Below are 23,153 nucleotides of genomic sequence, written 5' to 3'. Positions count from 1 at the left end.
GAAGGCACGTTTGCCTCTGTTCCCTTCTCAGAGTCACTACGTCCTTTGGAGACAACCTTTCTCACTGTGTCTGGTGTCTGTATTATGTGTTGACTGAGTTGTGATCACAGACTCTTTATGCCTTCAGCTCTTATAAATACATGTTATTTCTTAAATCTCTGGTTTGTGATTCTACTTCCTGTTCAAAACACGGTACTTGGCTTTCCCTCGAAGCCTTCAATATAACTTTTCAATTCATTCTGCTTTTCTTCTTAGTCTTCTCCAAGGAATTTGGGATTTTACCTAAAGCTAAATAAAACCATTATTTTAATACGGTTTCCAACCTACTGTAACTGACCATGATGTCTCTTCCACCATTGCCTCCAGCACTTTGTTTTTTACCTTCAGTTATAATTTTCATCATGGTATTTTTCTCTTATTATGTCTGTCAAGGTACACACTCACACACACACACACACACACACACACACACACACACAAACACATACACACACATACACGCATGTGTGCACACACATATATGAATACATACACACAGCAAATAGGCATTTTCAGTGTAATATTTAAAAGTACGACAGCAGATAATTTCAACACAAAATCATTTCTTCCCTCTAGGACAGGCTGGAAGATAAGCTTCTTATGTGTATAGGTCACCCCCACCCCACACCCCAGCAACCTTTTGCTGCTCTCTTTGCTGCATTTCTAGAATAGCCTCTTAGAATGCCTGGCTCTTGATGTGCTTGTGACTCTGTCCAGAAGCAAAAAAGCCTTCTCTTGTTGTTTTTCAGTATGTTGCAACACAAAGAGAGAGAGTTTCAAGAGGTGTAATTGTGGATGTATCAACATTGTTACCTTCGCACAGTGGTAAGTTGTTGGAAATCAAGCTGCAAAAGCTTGGGAGAATCATAATTTGTTTTTTGTTGGTTATTTTGTTTATTTACATTTCAAATGTTATCACCCTTCCTGGTTTCCCCTCCAAAAACACCTCATTCTACCCCCCTTCCCCCTGCCTCTACGACGGTGCTCCCACAAACTCTCACCCTATCATTCTCCTATGCTGAGGCATCAAGCCTTCACAGCACCCAGGACTTCCCCTCCCATTAAAGCCAGACAAGGCCATCCTCTGTAACATATACAGCTGAAGCCATGGTTCTTTCCATGTGTATCCTTTGGTTGGTGGTTTAGTCCCTAGCAGCTCTGGGAAATCTGGTTGGTTGATACTGTTGTTCCTCCTCTGAGATTGCAAACCCCTTCAGCTCCTCTAGTCCTTCCCCTAACTCCTCCATCTGGTGCTCAGTCAGATGATTGGCTGCAAGGCAGACATTTAGAAACAAACTGTATTTTTATGTCCTTGATAGGACTGATTGCTAAATGGTAGCTGAAGTTGTTACACAGTTGAATCCTGAGCCTCTAACTGGCAAAACTCAGGTTTTAAAAGGTGAGCAGTGTTGGTCCATATTCGTGGATTCATTTTAGATGGGAGATGCATGAAATATTAATCATTTATTGCTCACATGGAGTAAGAGGAAACAGCAAATTAGGAATAAAAATAAACAATAAACACAACCTATTTTGATTAGCTGTGCCCACTATCAAAGGACAGTGAGCCACTTGCTAAATATTTAATAAAGATGACCAAAAGAAAAAAAAAAAAAAAAAAGCCAAAGAATTTTCCTACCATTAAAAAAAAATAGTGTCTTATAGCCAGAATAAATCTTTCAAGTCAAAAGGCCAGTTGGTGCCTGGCTCCTCATAAGTAGGCCCTATCTTAGCCAGACACCTAATGGGATTGTGTGGTTTGGGGTGAGGTGTGCTGTGGAAGGAAGTGAATGTGGGATGGTTGGAGCAGACAGATGTTTGTGGTTTCAAGATCTACCTTCCCTGCCCTCAGGCGCAGGCGTGGTCGGTGGGACACCTGGAAAGCTATCAGTTTGATCCACTATCAGTCCAACCTTTGGTCCCCTTTTCCCTCTGGTACCTGGTCATTAGTGATCGCTGACCCTTGCATGCATTTTCCACAACTTGTAGCAATGCCAGGTCCTCTTTTAGGAGCCTCAGTTCTTCCTACATACCTTATTTCTGACAGCATGTCTGCTGAGCTGTCATCTCCTTTCCCTATAGGTCTCTGTCCTCTCAGCTGTCACTCTGTCCCAGATTCCAAAATTATCTCCAGACTAAATCTTCCCTGGGGTACCTGGGTCATAGCCTCTGCCTCTTGCTCTAATAACTCACTTTGATTGGCATGAAAGACCGTTTTTTTTTTTAGCAGCTGGACTTACCATGAGCTAACAATTGCTCCACACACATTCAGCTCTCGCCTTCAGCCATCCCTGTGACTGTCACGTGTAGCAAGACTACGATTCTCTTATCTGCTCTCATCTTAGCTTCTCTGGGCTGATCCCCGCCCCCACCCTTGTCTAACAACATAAATAAACCGAATCTTCTTTATTTCCTAAAATGGTATTCTCTGAGCGAAATTATTGTTCATTCTAGAAACCCCATTCTCTCCCATTCAGTCCCAGCACAAGCCACAGCTTTTCTTTTTCTTTTCTGGATCTGCAATTTCAGTTCCTTTACACCAGTCATTTTCACGTCACACCTTAAGTGGTTAATTGCACCATAAAAGCTCTGATGATATCGGCTCTCGTTTGGCTTGGGGATTGCATTTCAGCGATCCTATGATTTTGATGATGGCATTTGCCCTGTGACATTTGGATTATGATGAGGAACCCAAGCCACTTGCTTAGGAGGAAAAGGATCGAAGACATTTTAGAGCAAACATAATCAATTGATGTACGACTCCTTCAGCTAGTCTCATAACACGAAAGGACAGAGCTGGGTCTGTCTGGTTTGCACCTTATCCCCAGCACTGAGTTCCATACACGTATAAGATGGATTCTAGGTGACAGTTTGTTTATGAGTGAGTCAATGTGGCTTAAATAAATTCAACCAACTCAAAGAGTGAACATTACATAGGTAATTCTCCAAAATAAATGAATAAATAGATAAATAAATAAATAAATAAATAAATAAAATGTAAAGACAAAAAGAAGAGGAATCTTTTAAAAATAATGATCTAGAAGCCAAAGAAGTTTCCATTTAAAAGAAAAGATGCTAAAGTTGCATTTATGGGACATGAAACATGAAAATATTTATATTACATCAAAAACTGACTTTGTTACCTAGATGATATTAGCTGTCTATACAGAACTCATGAAGTGGGTTGTATGCAGCACAGATTAAAAGAGAGAAATAAAATAGAGATTACTTACATTAAAAGCTTTATTTATACTGTTTCATTATAGGGAGACTCTTTTCTTTACTCTCCTCACAGTGTTGCTCCAACAGGCTGTAAAAGAAACGTTGGTGTGTGCAAGACAGCATAGCACAGTTGTGTGTCCACACTGCAATTGTGGCTCACAAAGAGAATTACTACAGAATTGGCTTTTTTTTGAAGTAAATAAATTTACAAAGATCAGAAATAATTACTGGACTTTACAAAAGCTACACCGTAAGAAGTTAGAGATGAGACCACTGCATATAGAAGATCTGAATTTGTCACATCCCTGGCTATTGATGTGGACCCATCCCATAGGGTTTTGCTAGGCCCACCCAAATGCAATCTCTTTTTGACAGTGGAGGAATCTCTGGAGAGAAAGGGTTGGTTCTATCATTGATAGAGGTGATTTTATATTAGATACATCAAAGGATAGGTGATCGGATTTTATTGGCAATAGAAAGGTTTGAAGTGGATACTGTACATGGGTTCGACAGAGGAAGGTCTCAGAGTATAAACTGTGGTACAAAGCCCTATATATTGTGCAAACTGACTCCAGTGAAGGTCACATACACAGGGTATCTTAGTTAGGGTCACTATGGCTGTGAGGAAACACCCTGACTGAAAATCAAGATGGGAGGAAAGGGTTTATTTGGCTTCCACTCCCATATCACTATTCATCATCAAAGGAAGTCGGGGTAAAACTCAAACAGGGCAGGAACCAGAAGGCAGGAACTGATACATGGAGGAGTGCTGCTTAGTGGCTTGCTCCTTATGGTTTGCTCACCCTGCCTTTTTATGGAACTCAGAATCACCAGGTAAGAGATGGTACCAGCTACAATGGGCTGAGATCCTCCAGCATCAACTGCTAATTTAAAAAACGTCTTACAGGCTTATCTAGAGCTTGAGGCATCTTCTCAGTTGAGGTTCCCTCCTCTCAGATGACTTTAGCCTGTGTCAAGTTAACATAAAACTATTCAGCACACACGGTTAGTGCTGAGAGGAAAGAGTGGACATCGGTTTGAAAGCAGGTTTGGATTCTAGAAATTATAGTTTATATCCTATAAAGTAATGTGAAAGCTGTTTGAGGGGTTAGAAAAGTATTACTTATTCCATCAAAGCAGAGACTTAGGAAAAGTCCTTAGATACTGGTGTGACCAGAGGAACAGAGGTTTGAACTGGATGTAGAGGTTATACCCAGGAGAGTTGTCTTCCAGTCAGATTGAAGAGAATGAGAACTCAGGTCAGAGCCATGGCAATTAAAAAGATGGACCACTTTAGGGACGTGGCTGTAAAAGCATCAGCCAGTCTTTACTGGTAGACTGTGTAGCTTCATGAAAGAAAGAATGATGGTGTTACTAAAAGAAATGAGATGTCTGGAGTCCAGAGAGTGAGTTGTCGATAAATATTGATAGTTCTGAGGAGTTACCACAACTCGTGACATCAAAGGATGGGAATCACTTGGGGCTGGGATGATGGACTAAAATTTGAGAGGAAGTAATTTATAATTTTGAAAATATTTAAACACACATATATGTATATAATTTTAATATATATAATTTTAAGTGTTTTTGAAGTTATAATATGCAGCATATATTTTAATGTGCATATACACATACATATGCTATAACTTACATATATTGTACATTATAATTTATGTATACACAAACACACACATAAGTAGAAAGTCGTAAAGAAGATTGAAAACAGGGTACAAAATAAATTTTTCTGTAGATCTGAGCTACAATGAGAGAAATAGGTCTGAGACTTGGTAGAAGGATAAGCTTAAGCTAAGCCTGGACATTTAGGGTAGGTGAGTAGTCATAGAAACCCTGCTCGCTTTACTAGATACTTTTAAAGTTTTGGTGGTGAGCTTTCTTTCCTTCCTGCATTGTAAAGCCAAAGACTAGAAAAGCTTAGCTGAGTCCTGAGTTCAAGCCTTGGCTCTGGAATTAGCTGTAGGACACCAGATGATCTAGAATCATTTAACCTCTATAACTTCAGAGGAAGGCATATAGCATCTGCTGATCTTTCAGCCTGGGTACCACGTGTACAGCAGTTATTGTTGTATAATATCATATAATAGTCTAGCTGTTAACCCACCTAGATCTGTAGACATTGACTGTCTGTGCAGAAAAATCCCCTAACGACTTGTTTGTAAGAAGGCACCCCCCCTCCATTAAGTGATACATCACTGTATGGACTAACACCACTCATACTGTTTACTTCATGACTGTGCTGCCAAATCCAAACTATCATCCTAAAGAGATGTAACTTGACTCACGAAAAGAACTGCCGTCGGCCTTCAATTCCATTTTCTTCGCTTTAGTGACTCAAAAACAAACGTCCAAAATAGGTTTCCAATCCTGCTTCTGTATGCGTAATTAACAGAGTTTCAAATTACGCATAGCTTCCTCACTTCCAGGAGCGTCCCTTTCTGAAATTCTCTTTTAACCTCTCCTCGTGTGCCTGTATGGGTTTAGTTTTGCTTTCCTAAATTACCAGAAAGCAGAACTATCCGAGCATTCAGTGGTGGAACACCAGCACTGCAAAACTAAAACAAAGTATGGCTTTTGTGCTTCACCGAGTACCAAACGGAGGCCAAACGAATTCCTCCCTCAGCATGCGCTGCCAGGATTTCACTTGCGTTTCGGCAAATACCAAGTGTGAGCTTGATGCTCTGGATGCCTCAGCTGAGAGAAGTAACTGTTCAGAGCAGAGCCAGAAGCCAGGATCCTGGAGCTGCTCAGTGATGAGGCTGACGGTCTCTAACATGCCTCTCCATCAGCCACAGACAGGTCTCCTGGACCACTCCACCTTGGCCCCCTCTCTGCTCTTTGCAGACACTAACTTGGGCTGCAAACCCTCTTTTTTTCATCAACTTTCTCCTAGTCCTTGCTAGAGAACGTCAGAGTAACATGGACGGCTCACTGTTCGGTCCCAGACTGGGATAAGTGCTGCTTTGCGAGCACGAAAGCCGAGCGATACTAATTTACTCATCCTGTTTTTCTCCTTGCGCGCGTGTGCTCCCGTGCGTGTACGCTTGTTGAGACACGACAACAACTTTGTCAGTCCCTCTTGGTTTTTGAGACGTCTTTCATCAGCTTGGAGCTTACCAATAAGTACATCTGGGCCGGCTCACCAGTGATCTTCAGGGGTCTACCAGTCTCTGTCTCTGTCTCTGTGGTGTTGGGATTATAAGTACACACTACCACATCTAGGATTATTTTTTAAATTTAGATGTTATTTTTATTAGCTTACATAAGAAATGGGTTTCAGTGTGGCTGTGTAAATATCAGTTATCCTACCTTCCTGTAGCTTACAGCTGTTTTTTAATAGAAAAAAAAAAAAAAACCCTACTATTTTTTTTATAATGATACCTTTGATATTTTTATAGCACATGAAGAGATAAGTGGTATACTCAAGTGGGAGATGCTTACCTGGTAACCCTGCCCCCTGCCTGCCCATCATCTCTTCCTCTCTCAAGTCTCTTTTGCATCTTCTTCTCCACTCCAAACCTTATCCTTCCTTATCACCTGTCTTCTCTTGGTTCCTTTGTAGCTTCTCTGGCTTTATTTACATTTACACTCGTGTGTATTTGTGTGTGTGTGTGTGTGTGTGTGTGTGTGTGTGTGTGTACATTACATGGTAGGATCTGCGCATATAAGACACGTAAGAGACCACATGTTGTTCTGTTTGTTTGTTTTTTTCTGAGTTTGGCTCACCTCACTTAGTATTATTATATATTCTACATCCAAGCATTTTCCTGCCAATTTATCTTAATTTCCCTTTTCTTTATGGCTGCCCCAAATTTTGTTGTGTATACATACGACATTTCGTTATCCACCCACCTGCTAATGGGCACACAAGGCTGCTCCATTTTCTTGCTCTTGTGACTAGATGAACAGGGAGATCTATGCATTCTGGTGTTCAAGCAATGTTTGATGCGTGTAGATTACAGTGCGCGCCAGGCTCTGTTCTAAGGATTGCGCCGTGACAGTGAAAACAAACCTGGAGCTTATTATCTAGTGAGAAGAAAGAGACAACAGAGCATAAACAAGGTCATTTGAGACAATGTCTTCCCTAGGAGACACTGGCTCATCATCACAGCTGACCAAAGTCCTCCCCAGTTCTTTGAGACTAAGTGGAGCACATATTATTAACTTGGTTTCTCGTTCTGAGTTCTGATGTGAATTTACCTATTGGGGGAAAAGGAGGCAGAAAGACACATCTTAATCCCTCTCCTCTTTCTTCCTCTGTAGGCTGGTAACAGTTCATGTTTGCTTCATAAATGAAGCAGCTTTAAACAAGTTCCTATTCTGTCTCAAGTGACAGACCTCATCCTTATCTGTTCTTGCTACCCGTGACCTTTGTATGGATGATTCTGAAGTCGGAGCAGAGTGTTTAGCTGTGAAACCTGCACTGAATAATCATCTGTAAAGAAGAATTTGCACGGAGCAGGACTCTGACGGTTTTGCAAGTGGCGATGGGGAGGAAAACACGTGTCCAGTCTTCTTGCGCCATTTGCATGGCTTGGGAAACGTCTGAGCGCTGAAACCCCACCCAGCTTTGTTCTTCAGTTAGCCTCCTGCAGCCTGTAGTTAATTATGGTCTCTACAAATAGTTTTCAGCCTGGATAGTGGGGCTGGGGGTAGGGGGGATTTTTTTTCACAGAGGGATGTAGAAAACAATTAAAAAAAAAAAAAAAAAAACAATAACTCCGTAGCATCAGCCACTGTATGGAGTTGAAAGCCATGGGGAGCATATATTTTTTTCTTTTGAGCAGGCTCATCTGCTCTGTAGTTACTGATTAACAAGAGCAGCCTAAACGTCAGCTCCTCCTGACGTCAGTCACGTGCACCATATCTTACTAGAATGGACACCGGTAGCTAGTTCTATCCGAGCCGTGGAGCCCATGCTGAACTGCATGCAGTGTGATGCCGCGGCATACGGAAGACTCTCCAGAAGCGTCCTTACAGGAGAAAATTGTCAACATGGACCAGCGGAAGAACATGCCAAGGAAGACATTTGGCCCCTAGTGAAGCCGGTCTTTTCCCTTGACAGTCACTCTAGAGTGCGTAAATCCTGTTTGCGAAGATATAATGTGACATGTTTATGTTTTGAAACTACTGCAAAGAACAGATTTGGGAGAGAATGCTGAATGTTTAAGGGTTCCTTTTTTTTTTTTTAATCGTGATGGGAGAGAGTAAGAATGACTGATGGTATTTAGTACCTAAGATTAGAAATAGACACTTTATTCTAATATGGGAGTTGCAAACTAAGTCACTCATGCTCTACAAGAATGCAAGGAGTCAGAAAACATTAGTTATTCGCACTATAACAATTATTTCTATAAACATAGCCATTTATTTAAAATCAGGCACTCTGTATTCATTAAGGTTTATGAAATGAAATAAAAGAGAGAGCTTTATGTAGTTGTGCATGTCAGTTTGCTATTTAAAATGTGTGACAGCATTTCTCATATTAGACAGAAATTGGCAGTGGTTCCACAATGAACACTGTGCTTTCAAACCAGAATTTACAAGATGTGCTCTAGGTGCCCAGATATAAATCTATTGAAAGCAATTGGCTAAAATCAAAGTATGACTTTTCTTCTGCCTTTATTTTGGTGAAGGTTCTTTTCAGCTACCACAGTCATACAAAACTTAAATCTTTTCATACTCACTTAATTCTTGTAGTAATTTTATTTGCCCAGTGCTGAAAACTTTAAGACAACCATTCTCAATGTAATTACGAAAAAGTGCATGGAAACCTAACTGCTGGCTTCTAGTCTGTCTTGAAGCTGCATGACAAGTCCTAGCTCATGTTCAAAGCTCATACAAGTACAACTCCAGTACACGGTGGCTGCTCTTCTCTGTACCAAAGAGTTCAGATGGTTTCTATGATTCCTTCTCTAATGCTCCGAGGTTCTTCCAATGCTATCATTCCTACAATACGAAGCCCAGTGCACTGAGACCCTGAATTTACTTCTTCAAGCCCTCAGATTTTCCAGGAGACAACTGATTAGTAATCAACTAGAAATCAGCTTAGTTACTGAAAGGACCTATATTGTTGTTTGGCATTGATTGTTTTGAGAGTACTAATAGCTGTAGGTTAACATGAGTCATATGTGTAGGTTAACACGAGTCATGTGTGTAGGTTAACACGAGTCATGTGTGTAGGTGTATATAGATTGAGCCTATTGTTACTTCTCAGTTTTGTGGCTTGATTTATTTCTCTGGAAGTTTCATTTTGCCCAGGCTTATGAGAACACTATTTAGTGAGCTGGAGAGGACAATGAATATACACTTCTCAAAGCTAGCAGTTGGATTTTAATGCTCAAAACACGGTCTCAATCAGTAGTACTAAATACACAAATTTAACAGGTTATAACACCAGACATGGTAGAAGGTGGAAGCTGTGTCCTGCTTATTCAACAACATACCACTAGTTCATTGAGAGTAACATAGATTGCCAATTTCTTAAAAATACTAAGGTTCAATAAAATGCATGAACAATAGGAAAATGCTGAACATTATTTTGAATGCTAGCTGCCTGGACATTACCTATGGCGTATCTGCTTTCAGGATAAAAATATGTATCCTTTGCATAGCTTATTCCATGTATGTTCTGAATAATTTTCTTAAATTATGAATACCCCACAACTGAGAAGGTAAAATATAAAACTTGCCCTTTAAATTGCCTGTTTTTTTTTTTCTGAGAGTTCTCTTTTGTGATGTGTACAAGATTGATTCTTAATAGAAATGATCTAAGAAATCTGCAGTGTAACTCGTGTTGAGAGCTTTGTACCTCCCTCCTTGGTAGAAACCAAGCCTATAACAAGACTTGTGTGACCAATGTTAGAGCAGTACTGATTACTGTGTTGTTATTTAACATGCTTAACACACTGACATGCTTTACTGAGAGAAGAATTGAAGTTTTCTATACAATAATAAAAAAAACCCTAAATTGCATTACAATAAGTATTGCATATAAGAAAAAAATGAAAATACATAAAAGTATGTATCCACAATGAAGTATGTACTTTTAGTTAAGAATTAAACACACTTTGGTGAACTTTCACGTGCTTTGAAACAAGATCAGTGTCGCATAGCTTGGTACTTTAATTCAATCAAAGTTATAAATGAATGGGGAAAAAATCTGTTGTGGAATCCTTGATGGTTTCCACTCTGTTTCTAACAGTGGGTTTTGATTTCATGATTTAATTCTGATAGGGAATCTTAGCTATTCTGTACACAGTGTTGAAGAAATATGATTTTCAAATTAGGCAGTTAGATATAGTTGGGTGAACATTGAGAAGGATGGCCAGGAGGTCGTTCTACTTTGCCACAAATGGATATAATGCCCCCACTCTCTTCGGGTCTCAGTGTTGTATTTGTGTGTAGATAGGTCAGAGGTCACTCTTCAGGAGTGAGCCCTTGTGCCACACAATTAACAAAGCAAAGAAAATAGCAAGAAGAATCCTAAGCAAAATACCCAGCTCTGGCTTCTGAACAGTAGTTTAGACAATGAGAAGTCCTTGCTGTTTTAGTTTCTAATGTAAATAGGGTCCATTAGTAAAAGTGAATTCAATCTCAAGCCGGGTGAATTGGACAACCACTTACACACGAGATGGCTTTTACCTTTGCTTAAGTAAATGTTTTGGGATCACCTCTGAAGAATGAAAACCAACAGTGCATTTTTTTCGGGAAGAGATACAAGGCGTGTACAACATTTGGAAATGTGTCAGAGGATAAATGTAAATGTTCTCATTTTATTGAAAGCTAAGACCACCACCACCACCAACAGCAACAACAACAAAATGTAGAGTGCTGCTAAGGATCTTGAATGCCAAGAGGTATTTTAAAGCCAAATTGTAAAATTCATAATCCATAAATTCCATTTTAAAATTGGAAAAGTAGGAAAAGAATTTTAAAGTAAGCCAGTTTATCTTTGGAATGGTATTGTGAAATTGGCTTTAAATAAAACCATTCTGATCAAAATTTATTAATAGAGTCTGATTACCCAACTATTGTTACTGCTATCCCACACAGTCTTAAAAGGCTTTGGTCAGGATTAAGTAACAGTATCTCTTTTATAATTAGTGTGGGTTTTGGACTGATCCACACTAAGGTGAATATTTATGATCCTAGAATGTTTGTAAACATTGTAAATGCACAACTGCCATCTCCAAATATTTTCTTATAAAACTCTTTTTTAGAAAGAAAATTGTCTAAAACAAGCAAAAAACTATGGTATTTTCATTTACTCAATTTCTAGGCTAAGAGAGTTCACTAAATAAAATTTTCCAATCCAATTCCTATCGTCTTATTCTCCTGTAGTCTAGGCACTGACGTGTGATTACTGTGTCTATCTGCCAATGTTTTTTTTAAAGTCAGTGAACTTGAGAAGTATTACGACATTTATATGGCTTCACAGATATATTGCTAGTTCAGTCATAGATTGGAGTTTGCATAGTGTAATGTAAGTGTATGTCAACACTATTCTAAATAGTTTATGACTGAAGTTCAATTAAATAAAAGGTTGTAAAATGTGATGTGTATGTGTATATACTGTTTGTGTACTTTTTAAAAATAAGTATATGTCCTGACCCTTTTGATACAGGTTTGAATTTGAAATTACATTATATAAACATATACTTTATTGTTCTAAATAAAGAATTTTATGCACCATCAGAAATCTGCCCTCTCATTTGATACCTTAAAGTTATTGCATTATTAATAACATGGATTAGCATTTATTAGGTTAAAATTCATTCCCTGGTCATCAAGAAGCATTTAATAGAAATGTGGATGCAGATGGATAAGAAATTATTTTAATTCAATAAATAATGTTTATAACAACAGGCAATGGTAGTAAGGGTGAAATAATGGAAAGCTATCAGGGGTTTGATAATGGAAGGAAGAGGAGTGTAACCCAGTATAGTGGGTACTATCACAATGAAATAAGTAGACGCTAAACTGGAGTTCAGTTAGCGTGCTTATGGTACACATAAGAAATCAATAACTTCCTTTCAAAAGTTGCTTTTGGAGTTAAAACCCACAAGGATAAGTCATTCACATACACCAAAGCAAGATGTGTAAAAGTCTCCTGGCCTTTTCCATCTAGTCAAATAAGCATGTCTTTAGCCTATATTATCTACAAAAGATATACAGACAGATAAAACCTTTGGATGGTACAACAGGTAACAAAGACATGCTCTTAGTGTCTACATTCATGTGTGTTTTTGAGAAAATCATTGACCTATTAAATTCACTATGTGTGTCTGTGGTTTGGGCAGTATATAGACATCTTACTCACTCCTTGGCTAGCACTATCTGGAGACTACACAATGATTAATCTTTGTGTCGGTTTTCCCGGAGATAGAATTGCCTAGGAAAATGACCACAGTGTGTCTGCAAGGACTTTTCAAGACAGTTTTAACTGATGGTGGATGAATGTTGGCTGCACCATCTCATCCATGGCTGCCCCAGCCTAAATAAAAAGTTGTGTTGAGAGGTGGCACGTATGTCTCTGTTTCCCAAGTGAGGAGACTGTGAACAGCCACTTCTTCACACTCATTGTTATTAATTCGGCTTCGGGACTGCACTTCTAGAGAGCCTTGATTAGCCCTGCCTAAGTCACAGCCACAGAGGCTCCTGATGCAGAACAGTGATGCTAAAAGGAAGTACGTACCGTTGTGGCAAACATGACCAAGTGGTCCTTAGGCTTTCTCACCTAACTTGTGGAAGGAATTGTGGAAGAATTCGGAGATATGGGTTGCAGAAGCCTCAACTCTGCTGGAAGTTGAGTTTCCTGGGCCAGTCGAATGAGAGTTTGGAATGCCCTGAAGCTGAGAGAAATGCAGCCTAGTCCGTGAGGTTTCAGAAGAGAACAAGTTCGAAATTGAGCTCTGCTATATTCTGACAAAGAATCTCGATGGTTTCTGCCCATGGCCCGAGAATTTAAGAGGCTGAATTCAAGAAAGGGAGAAAGCATTTAGCAGAGGAGGTTTTTAGGCCACAGAGCATCTAGGCTGTGTCATGGTTACCTCTTACTGCTCTTAGAGTGAAAAGCACGCAGTTTGCTGACAGAAAGGATGTACAAAAACTCAAAGATTCTAATAGGGCAGGGATGGATAAGTATTTACCAGAGAAATCTTACACTGTAATAGGAAAGGTATCTAGTGGGGAAAGGGGAGGGCAAACTCCAGGCTCCAACTTCTTAACATGTAAATTAATTTGAATTGAAAAGGAGAGTGATTGGCTGAGGATGCCACTCAAGGATGTCCCTGCAGGAAAACAAAAAGACTGCCAAGGCCTTTGAGCCACCTACTTATAGAGTGGTCACAAGGCTGTGTAAGAAAAAGGTAAGACCACACCTAAAGAGGGCAGGAAAACTTGATCCTGTCATCATGTGGTGCTAGTTGGGCAGAAATTCAATCTGGAAAAGTCTGACATCTTTACATCCTTCACCAAAGTTCCAGAATATTTCGGTTGTCACACAGTACATGGAGAGATCACGCACATGGAACCCCCAAATTTTGTGTTTGCCACAGAGTCTGGTTTTGCTTAGAAGCCCAGTCTTTGTTTGTGATATAGTCACTCCTTCTTGGGATGGGAACGTTTACTGTTTCGTTATGCTTGAATCATGTAAGTTGTGTTTTGACATTATAAGGGCTCATAATTAACCCTGTCTTGAGTCTTAGATTAGACTATGGACTTTACATAATTAAACAATATTGGTGCTGTTAAGATTCTGGGGACTTTTTGGAATAGAATAAGCATATTATTAAGGTGACTAGATTTGGAACTAACTAGAAGGCACTGTTTACAGAGGTGTTTTCAGGAAGAGCTAACTAAGCTGAGAAGACCAAACCCAGTGTTCTTGGTTTTGGTCTTGGCCTTGGTGGACACCATCATTCATAGACTGCAGGCCCAGACTTGAGAAGAGAAACATTCTTAGCCCTCTCTGCTCTCTAATGATGTAACATTGCCCACCAACTACTTGCCCTTCCTGCTTCCGTGTTTCCCACCTGTGGTGAACTCTATTCTGAACTGTGAGCCAAATAGCCTCTTCTCTCCATCTTGCTGTTGCTTTTACTAAGAGAAAAGTTTATCTCACATCCTTTAAGTCTGGTTCATTCTACCAATGAGGAATCCACTGATAATAAAGGCTTACTTTATTTCTGTTTTAGCTATTTCACATTTTACAATAAAGTCCTTCCATAAAGTACAGTTTAAACTCTAATTCTACCTAAACCTACACTATTCCTTCAACAGGAGAAATAGTTATGTCCAGAGTAATCAGTCCTAACTAAATCTTGCTAATATCTAGAATATCTTTTGAATGTAACATATATGTATAAATGTAATATTGGTCTATACTTTCTAAAGTAATATATAATGTTAATATAATGTTGATCTGTATTTTTGACTTCTACATTTAGAAGAATGTTCATTAGCATAAAAATGTTTTCCTCCACTACACAGCAACAGGTGAGAAATTATAGGTACACACTAAGGATATAACGCATGTTAAAGTGGAAATTTCTGGTTTCTTTGGAGTTGTGTCCTGTGATGTTTTCTTGGGTGCTGTCCTATGAGAGAATGTTTTGCTGATGCAGAAACATGAGAGGACATGTGATGTTAGGAAACAATTTAAGTATAACCCAACAGACAGCAAACAATGCTCTTGCATTGGTTCACCTTACAATGCTTCGCTGGTTTTCGCTGTTCTCACAAGATTTTCAGAGAGAGAGAGAGAGAGAGACAGACAGAGAAAGAGAGGGGGGGAGAGGGAGGGAGGGAGGGAGAGAGAGGTGTTTGATGTTTCCCACTGGATTCCTAATATTCTGACAATGAAGATTGAAATCATCCCAAAGAATTTCTTCTGAACAGGTCCACACCCCCATTTTCCAATTAATCATCTTCCTTTGCTATCCCTGGTCAGTGGACCAGAAGGAATGTTGAAGTGATTAAGAAGCCTCAATAAAATATGTTTTGAAAAATCTAGACCTACGGTGTATCTTTTATTATTCCAGCCTATGATTACCAAAATGCAGGTTATACTTCAGATTTTTGCTTTATCATTTCAAAATAAAATGTGGCTCCTTATGAGGACATCTTAGCCTCTTCACACTCTCAATTAATGACTATGTTCCTTCACCACTTCCACATGATCTGAAGATGAGTTCTCCACTCCTCATTATATTGCTCAGGTCACCCTTTCTGGTCCATAATTTGGCTTTCTCATGACCAGAGTACATATTTAATGCTGTTCATTGTACCTTTCACATATTAACAGAGTTTTTCAGTCTGTTCCTTGGTGTTTCTAGTGCCTGCATCACTATCCCCTTAATTCCTTGTTCTCCTGTCTTAATTTCTGATTTTTCTGTCATAATAAATTGACTATAATGTCAGAATCTCTCTCTTCACACATATAAGTTCGGATCCTGGGATCAGCGGTCTCTTCACATGGTCATATGTTTTTGTGAATTTGTGGCCATTTACGTTTCTTGGTAACTTATGCTGTAGGGATTGCTTCTAGTCACAGATATTGATGACTATGCCAACTCACAAGCACATCAAGACTCAATGCTTCATGTCTAGAGGCTATATCATAGTAGAGACATGTTCTGTGGACATGCTTTCTGGACAGGTGAGAGACAAGGAGCCAGAAGATACTTTGCAGCATGTTTTGATAACCATTACTTATCTGCTATGCAAAATTACAAAGGGAGACTGGTTTCACCTGAATCTGACCAAACAGAAGATTCTCCAGAAAAACAGTTCATTTATCCCTTGATACTAGGAAATTGTCCTGAGAACTTTCTGCCCATATCCAGCTCTAACATGCTCAAATTTCATACAGGAAATGGCATAGTCTTTGAACCTATGCACATTCCTGCATACAGTACATCATCTCAAGATTTCTCTCGAAATGAGACTGTCACACTAATATGTGTTATACTGTATTGTTTAGAGATTAACCACAGAAAAGCTAAGTATCCAGTCTGGTACACACACTTAAAAGTATTTTTATCAAAAGTTGGTTGTATCCCTGGGCACAGTACCTATGGAAATGAAGGCTATTGTACAGTTCTATACATGGCAATTATTTTTCTTTCTTTTCAATGGCAAGGATGCAATAAAATCTAGCAAAATTGGCTTCATATTATATCTCTGTGTGTGTTTGTGCATGTGTTTGTATGTGTATGTGTGTGTGTGTGAAATGTGAAGATCTGAGAGTAGCTTTGCAGGAAACTTCCCTTTACTTCCCATGTGGGTCCTCATATCTCATTCAAAATATTCCACTGAATGGATATCACAAGTTTTGTTATCCATTCATCCAATAAAGGGCCTCGTGATTGGTCCCAGACTTTGATTATTACAGTGAAACTACTCTAAGTCCAACTGTGCAAGCTTCTGTGTGGCACTGAGTGTTCAAATCATTTTAATCAATGCCCAGGAGTACTATTGTCTTTTTACATTGTAAAACTATGTTTTGCTTTGAAAAAAACCTGCCAAACTACTTCCCCAAGTCACAGTGCCATTTAAGATTGGTAGCTGTGATGAATGGGACATCCTCCAGCTCCTTGTCCCTGTCGACAACGGTTATTGACAATTTTGCCTTTTAATCTGGGGTAATAGTCCACCATCATTATTCAGAAAGCAGTTCCTCAGCAACAAATGAGGCCGGTGTCCTTTCATATGCTTATTCACCGTCTGTATATCTTCGCCGAGGTTTCGGTCGGCATCTTTTGTGCATTTTTTAAATTGGGTTGTTTTTTTTCCTATCTACAGTTTTAAGTGTTCTTTGTGTATTTTGGATACAAGCGTGTTCTGAAGTCTGCGATGTGCACATGTGGCTCATCTTTTCGCTTTCCTCAACCCTGCTTTCTGCAGAGCAGCTGTGACTCTGTTTTGAAAGCATGTGTGAGCAGAGTCCAATCCATGTGATGAGTCCGCTCCTTCATCTCACGCGGCAAAAAGCAATTCTCCGAGGTACCAACATTTGATTACTCCAGCATGTCACATCTGTCATTTGTTTTCCTTCCTGGGTTCTCATGTTGATGTAACATTCTTAACACTTGACAACTTGAATTCTTAAGAGGTTTCTATATAAAGATTCTGTGTGCTGCATCCCAAAGGCAATAGAATATAACATCACATCCTAAAGATTTCTCAAACCTACTCTTTAATGTGCAACATAAGAGCCTAAACACATAAGAAATAAAATGATAACAAAATATATGTTCAATTAAGTTCAATTTGCAAGGCTGTTTTGAAATGCATCGGAGAAAACAATCCAGAAACTATTAACTCCTAATTTCAACAAGTAAAATAAATTTGAGAAGCCATTTTGTCTGCATATTAATTTACTTATTAACTTGTCTATAACTGGGGTGATAGTTAACTAAAATAAATAAATATAAAACAGAAGTCAATAAAGATCCCAGAGAAAAAGAACTTGAATTATTTTGGCATCAAGAATAGAATTTTAACAAAAGCATGTCATAAAAACACCAGTAATTTTGTCAGTATAAAAGTGTAACTTTTAAAAGAGAAAAATGAGTAGGCATTTGTGTTGATTTATAGCGAATCGATTTTTAGATGGGCCAGTAAAACATAATGGCAAACTATTTAAAGAGTCTGTGTATTTGATACAGTACTATACTTTTTGAGAATGGAGAAATCTTTCATATCTGTAATCTCAGCACGGAAAATAAGGCAGGAATATTAATGAGGTTTATACTTTTGCATAGGAAGATAGACCCCCCCCCATTTCAAAGAAAAATATCCCAAATACCGTAATAAAAATAACATAAATCTCACATAAAAAATGCTTTACGAGGCATTAAGTATAAACTGCTTAAAAGGTGTCATCAACATAACACATGCTTCAAGTTAAACACTATTAAGACTTCGATATGATGACTGCTACAGGCTCATATGCTGAAGGTCCGAATGCCTGATCCCTTCTCACTGGCCTATTAAAATGTGACTAGACCATAAGGGTGCTCATTATCACAATGGATGAGTGCCCAGCCTCAGGAAGAGCAGGAGGCGCTCTCTCTTCGCCCCACCATTCTATTTTTTATATATAAAGATAATCCGGTCTTTCTTCAATTACACTCCTAGCATGGACAATACAACTGATGAGCTTTTAAAATGTGGTGACAGACAGCGTCCTTCATCTTCATGGCTCATCTTTATGGTGCCACTCGAGTCAATACAGTTATCAAATTGGGGAAATCCGATGGATTTTTTTCTTATACATGACTGAGAGGGTTTTTTTTTTCCCCAGACATTTCACATCTTTGATTTTGTCAGTATTAGTCAGACTTCTACAACTGTGAATGAGATACCCGAGATATAGAACTTTATTTATGTGCCCAGTACATGCTGTAGGAGCTCTATTTCAGTCGGGTCTGTGGAAGAAGAATGTCACAGCAGTGGGAGAAGGTGCTAGAGAAGGCTGTTTACTTACCACAGGTCAGAAATCCAAGAAGCAGAGATGGAAGGAGGAAAGGAGAGTGGGAAAGGGGAGTGGCCCACTTCCTTTTCCTAGGTTCCACCCCTCAGTGCTCATGACAAGCTGATATCTTGGAAGATTTGGGTTCATTCCCAGCACTCACATAAAGGTCATCCAAATGACTTCTTTGAATTGTTAAGAATTAGACCCTAAAATGGTATCTCTTAAGTGAAAATCGTTCCTTTGCTGTATTATTTGCTAGAGTCAAAAACTGCTGGAACTGGAAGAGCGGCTCTAAGGTTAACTGTGTTCCCTGCTCTTCCAGAGGACCTGAGTTTGAATTGTTCAAAGGAAGGTTTGTCAATGACATCCGGTTACTGTTTTGTAGGAGTACGGAGTTCTGATGTCCTATTACACAGTATGGTAATCAGACAACAATCATGCATTATAAATTTAAATAACAAATTACTGAGAAGTTTTATCGAAAAGATGATTAATATTTGAAGATACATAGATACGTTTAACTTGATTTAAACATTGCACAGCACACAGCAAATGCTAATATGTATGTTTTGTCACTTAAAATTAATTTGTTTAATAATACTTAACAGAATAGCATAAGAAATATTCACACGATGCTGTATTTCAGAATAGGAACAGTAATCTTTGCATTTATGTTTCTCAATTTTCATTTTGAAATTAGCTCAAAATACAGATTATGGGGAATCTGATAGATTCTATAATATTCTATAAGTAAAAGGAATAATCACATATGTAATTAAAAATAGTCATATTTGCCTTGTTTTCCCCTCTAGGCCGGTCCTGTTTCTAAGGGGTACAGGACCGTGTTACAGTGTAAGAAGCTCCACATCCGTGTGTTCCCATTTGCATTTTGTATAGGTTCATGTATACCATTTTTACAAAAAAAAGAGAAAGAAAAAAATTCTATAAAAAAACTACTATAAAACATCTGTCTTCTTAATAAAAAAATATTGTCACAAATGAAAAAAAGAATAGTCATATGTATGTGAGTATAATGTGATATGTATGTTATATAAAATATTTTAAAATATGTTAATGTAGCGCCCAGTCTCGCAGCTTTTAGAAACCAGTGTAACTTATAGACTAATGTGATGGTTAATCTTGGCCATCAACTTGACAGACCCTGGAAGAAAAGATAAAAAGAGTAGACAATTTTTTTTAATGTGGATACGAATCTCATTTGTGAGGTTAGGACCTTGGTGATTTAACCATTTCCCTAAAGGACCCCCATTATTACCATGTCATTGAGACTTAAGTATCAATACATGCATTTGGGGGACCCTAGGTAATTTAAACAGCCAAGACAACTCATGGCACCATTCCTTTTGTGTTATGTGTGGTGGAAAAATGCCTTCACATCAGGATAGAATGGCCCAGGCACAGGACATCTGCCCCAAGCACTTGGAGTAGTCCTGGCTCTAGTACATATCTGTGAAACAAATGATTATTGGCCTTTCCCTTCCTTTCTGTAAATTTTCTCTCTACAGTTTCACTGATAAGTGTTTCTTTTTGCTTTGTGGGTTTGTGAGCATTCTTGATTATATACTCAGCAATTTTTTAAAACCAGCTTGTCCTTTTTTGTGACATTTTGGTGATAATTTTTGCTATTTGATCAATTTGGTGCTTATGTAGTCAGCGCTGTCATTAATATTTACATATCCTACATGTGACAATTTATGTTTTCTAAAAAAATATTACCTGTTTCCTGATGAAAAAAAAATTGCATCACCTTTTCTAACATGCCTTTATTGTTGTTGCTTATTCATTGTGTTAATAAAGCATTCATTTCAGTTCAAAAATATAGATTTCACTTGAACTCCAACCAAAGCCTAGCCAGCTGTTTCACCCCAACTTAGTAAATAATTCATTTTCCTCACCATGGTGAAGTAATAGCTTTGCCACACATCAAATTCCCATGTGATTTTTCTTAATTTCTGTAACTGTCCATTCTATTTTCTCTGTCATTTTACTGATCTCTCAAGGACGGACTAGTTAACCCTCTGTGATCCTGAAAACAGTTTCCAGTTTAGCATTGCATATCACTGCATGTTTAAGTGGAGGGTTTGAAGCATGCATGGTATATAACCCTTCTAAATGCTCTCTTTAAAAAGCTAATTCCAACAATCAGTTTAGCAAAATTGTACATTAAAATCAACGGTTATCAGAAGAAAAGTACTCCAGGGGACTTTTCTTTTGGAACCATTCAAATGTTTATCACAGTTCAGGACATATTGTCAACTCATAGAATTTTAATGATTCAGATAACTCCTAACACTGGGACTAGGGTGGCAGGAATGCATTTCTTAGTGACATGTAGAAAAGTCTAGCAATGAGTTTTCTGTTCTTCATCTTCTACCTGGTTAGTCCTGTGTTAAACAACGTCATGAATGGCTCTTTACATTTTCTGATCCAGGCATGAGTCTTGCTCATACTGATGCATTTGAACAGATACAACAGAACATACCAACATCCTCTGAGGACAGCCCCTAAAGGCTCAAATGAAACAAAGCATCCACTGGAATTCAAAGAAAATATACGCAAACATATATGCTAATGATTTAAGATGCCTTGGACAAGTAGATTCAGAATTATGAGCCTTAAAAGTTCACAATTGAAACCCAAGTATCCAATGTGCTCGCAAGTAATTAATTATTCCTCTTTGTCTTTCACTCCATATAAGCCCATCAGAAACAGGAAGGACCTAAAAATCAGACTCATAGGCTCCCTTCGCCCACCCCTACCTCCACCTTCAGATGCATGTGTGAGTTGGGCTTTTGGCTGGCACTAAGTACAAGAATATATATATATTTTTAATTCTTGCCAATACATCACCCTTTCTTAAGCTTATGAAAAAAAAAGGCTTCTTGGGAATTTTAGCTAAAGCAAGTGGCGAACAGATTGAACTTGTGGGTGGGGGCCAGTGAAGAAAACGAAGAAGACCATAGAAACAGAAATGTCCTGTGTGCAGCTTTCACCACATTTAAATAGCTATATTCCAAACACCTATTTTATTTAATCCCCAGTTTCTGGGGATTTTTTACTTTAAATGACTTACATTGTTTCTTGAGACAGTTTAAGACCAGCTAAGTGTATTGTGTGTTACTTTGTTCCCAATGTTGTCATTGAAATGTCCGGGGCATTCAGAGCATTGAAAGTCGAATTCTGTCAGCAGCGTCAGGTAGAAGCATTTCCAAGTTCTATAGAAAACAGACAAAGCCAGAGATGTTTCCTGTGCCAATTAGCAGTTTTGCTGAGCAAGAAGGAAGTGTGTCTAAAGATGTCTGAATAAGAACCCAGCAAGCTCAATATTTAAATGAGAACAGCTCAGCAAGCTTCCTTGGGCTTTTGGCACCCATGCAGACTACAGTAAAGAGTTCCCAAGAAGGTCATCCAATCCCACTGAATCACAGGGATTATGTGGGAGGGAAGTAGCCGACTGGCTTATTTGCTTCAGCACATGTCCGCAGGAGGACATTTGCCAATGCCCGGCACCATGCAGCTTATAAATATTTTCCAGTGATTTTATGAATGCAGCTTTTCAAACCCCAGACAATTGGTGCTAAAGAAACCTATAAATTGTCCGACAATTCAATGAACTCGTGAGCATGTACTTGGAGGTAACAGATGTGCTTTGAGCACATATTTGATTTACATTCTGGGGACAAATTTCTTTTAGTTTCGGAATACTTACCTGATGGTTTGCCTGGAACAGTGAATTCAACATAGGGATTTGAGTCTCTTCCCAGGCTTTTAGTAAAAGTTAAGAGATTTATTATAGTATAGTTGCTATTTTAGTGGATGTTACATTTATTTTACTATAATCCTGAATTCTTTTAGGTCCTGATCCATTCTGAAATATAAGAATGGTTTGTTTTATATTTGATTTTAAATCTATTCTCTTCCTATATGCAGGATCATTTTGCTTTCTCTGTTTTCCTTCTTAAACTCACCTGCATGTTTAGTTCTCCTCTTCTATGAAATAGGATTAACATATCTCTTCAGATTACATTTAACACATGCATATATATATATATATATATATATATATATATATATATATATATTATGATGACTGATGAAGAAATAGACAACATCAAGAAATAGATAACCACTCAGTAAGTCAAACAATGTAGAGTAAACAAGCATACTGAAATAAACTATTTTCAATATTCCTAATGGGGAGAAATTCTAGAAATTAATCAACAACTAAAAATCACATGTTTAAAAATATGTTCCCTGTACTGGCTGGTTTTGTGTGTCAGCTTGACACAAGGTGAAGTTATTACAGAGAAAGGAGCCTTCCTTGAGGAAATGCCTCTATGAGATCCAACTGTAAGGCATTTTTTTAATTAGTGAT

The 23,153-nt window shown here is 38.4% G+C and overlaps 1 protein-coding gene across 2 annotated transcripts in view; it reads left to right on the top strand.

Annotated features, from left to right (window-relative positions):
* Positions 1 to 11,957, top strand: part of KITLG (KIT ligand) — an 80,201-nt gene extending 68,244 nt beyond the window's left edge. For both annotated transcript variants that reach the window (XM_080935171.1, XM_080935170.1), the window contains 2 exons: positions 789 to 864; positions 7,540 to 11,957. In XM_080935171.1, the coding sequence (XP_080791297.1) occupies positions 789 to 828 (40 nt within the window). In that variant the 3' untranslated portion in view covers positions 829 to 864; positions 7,540 to 11,957. The remainder of the gene's footprint in view (positions 1 to 788; positions 865 to 7,539) is intronic.
* Positions 11,958 to 23,153: the final 11,196 nt, after the last annotated feature.

The sequence above is a fragment of the Micromys minutus genome (assembly GCF_963924665.1).
Source record: "Micromys minutus genome assembly, chromosome: 22".
NCBI classification, from domain to species: Eukaryota; Metazoa; Chordata; class Mammalia; order Rodentia; family Muridae; genus Micromys; species Micromys minutus.
The sequence above is the reverse complement of the archived record's forward strand: the minus strand, read 5'-3'. Positions and strand labels throughout refer to the sequence as shown.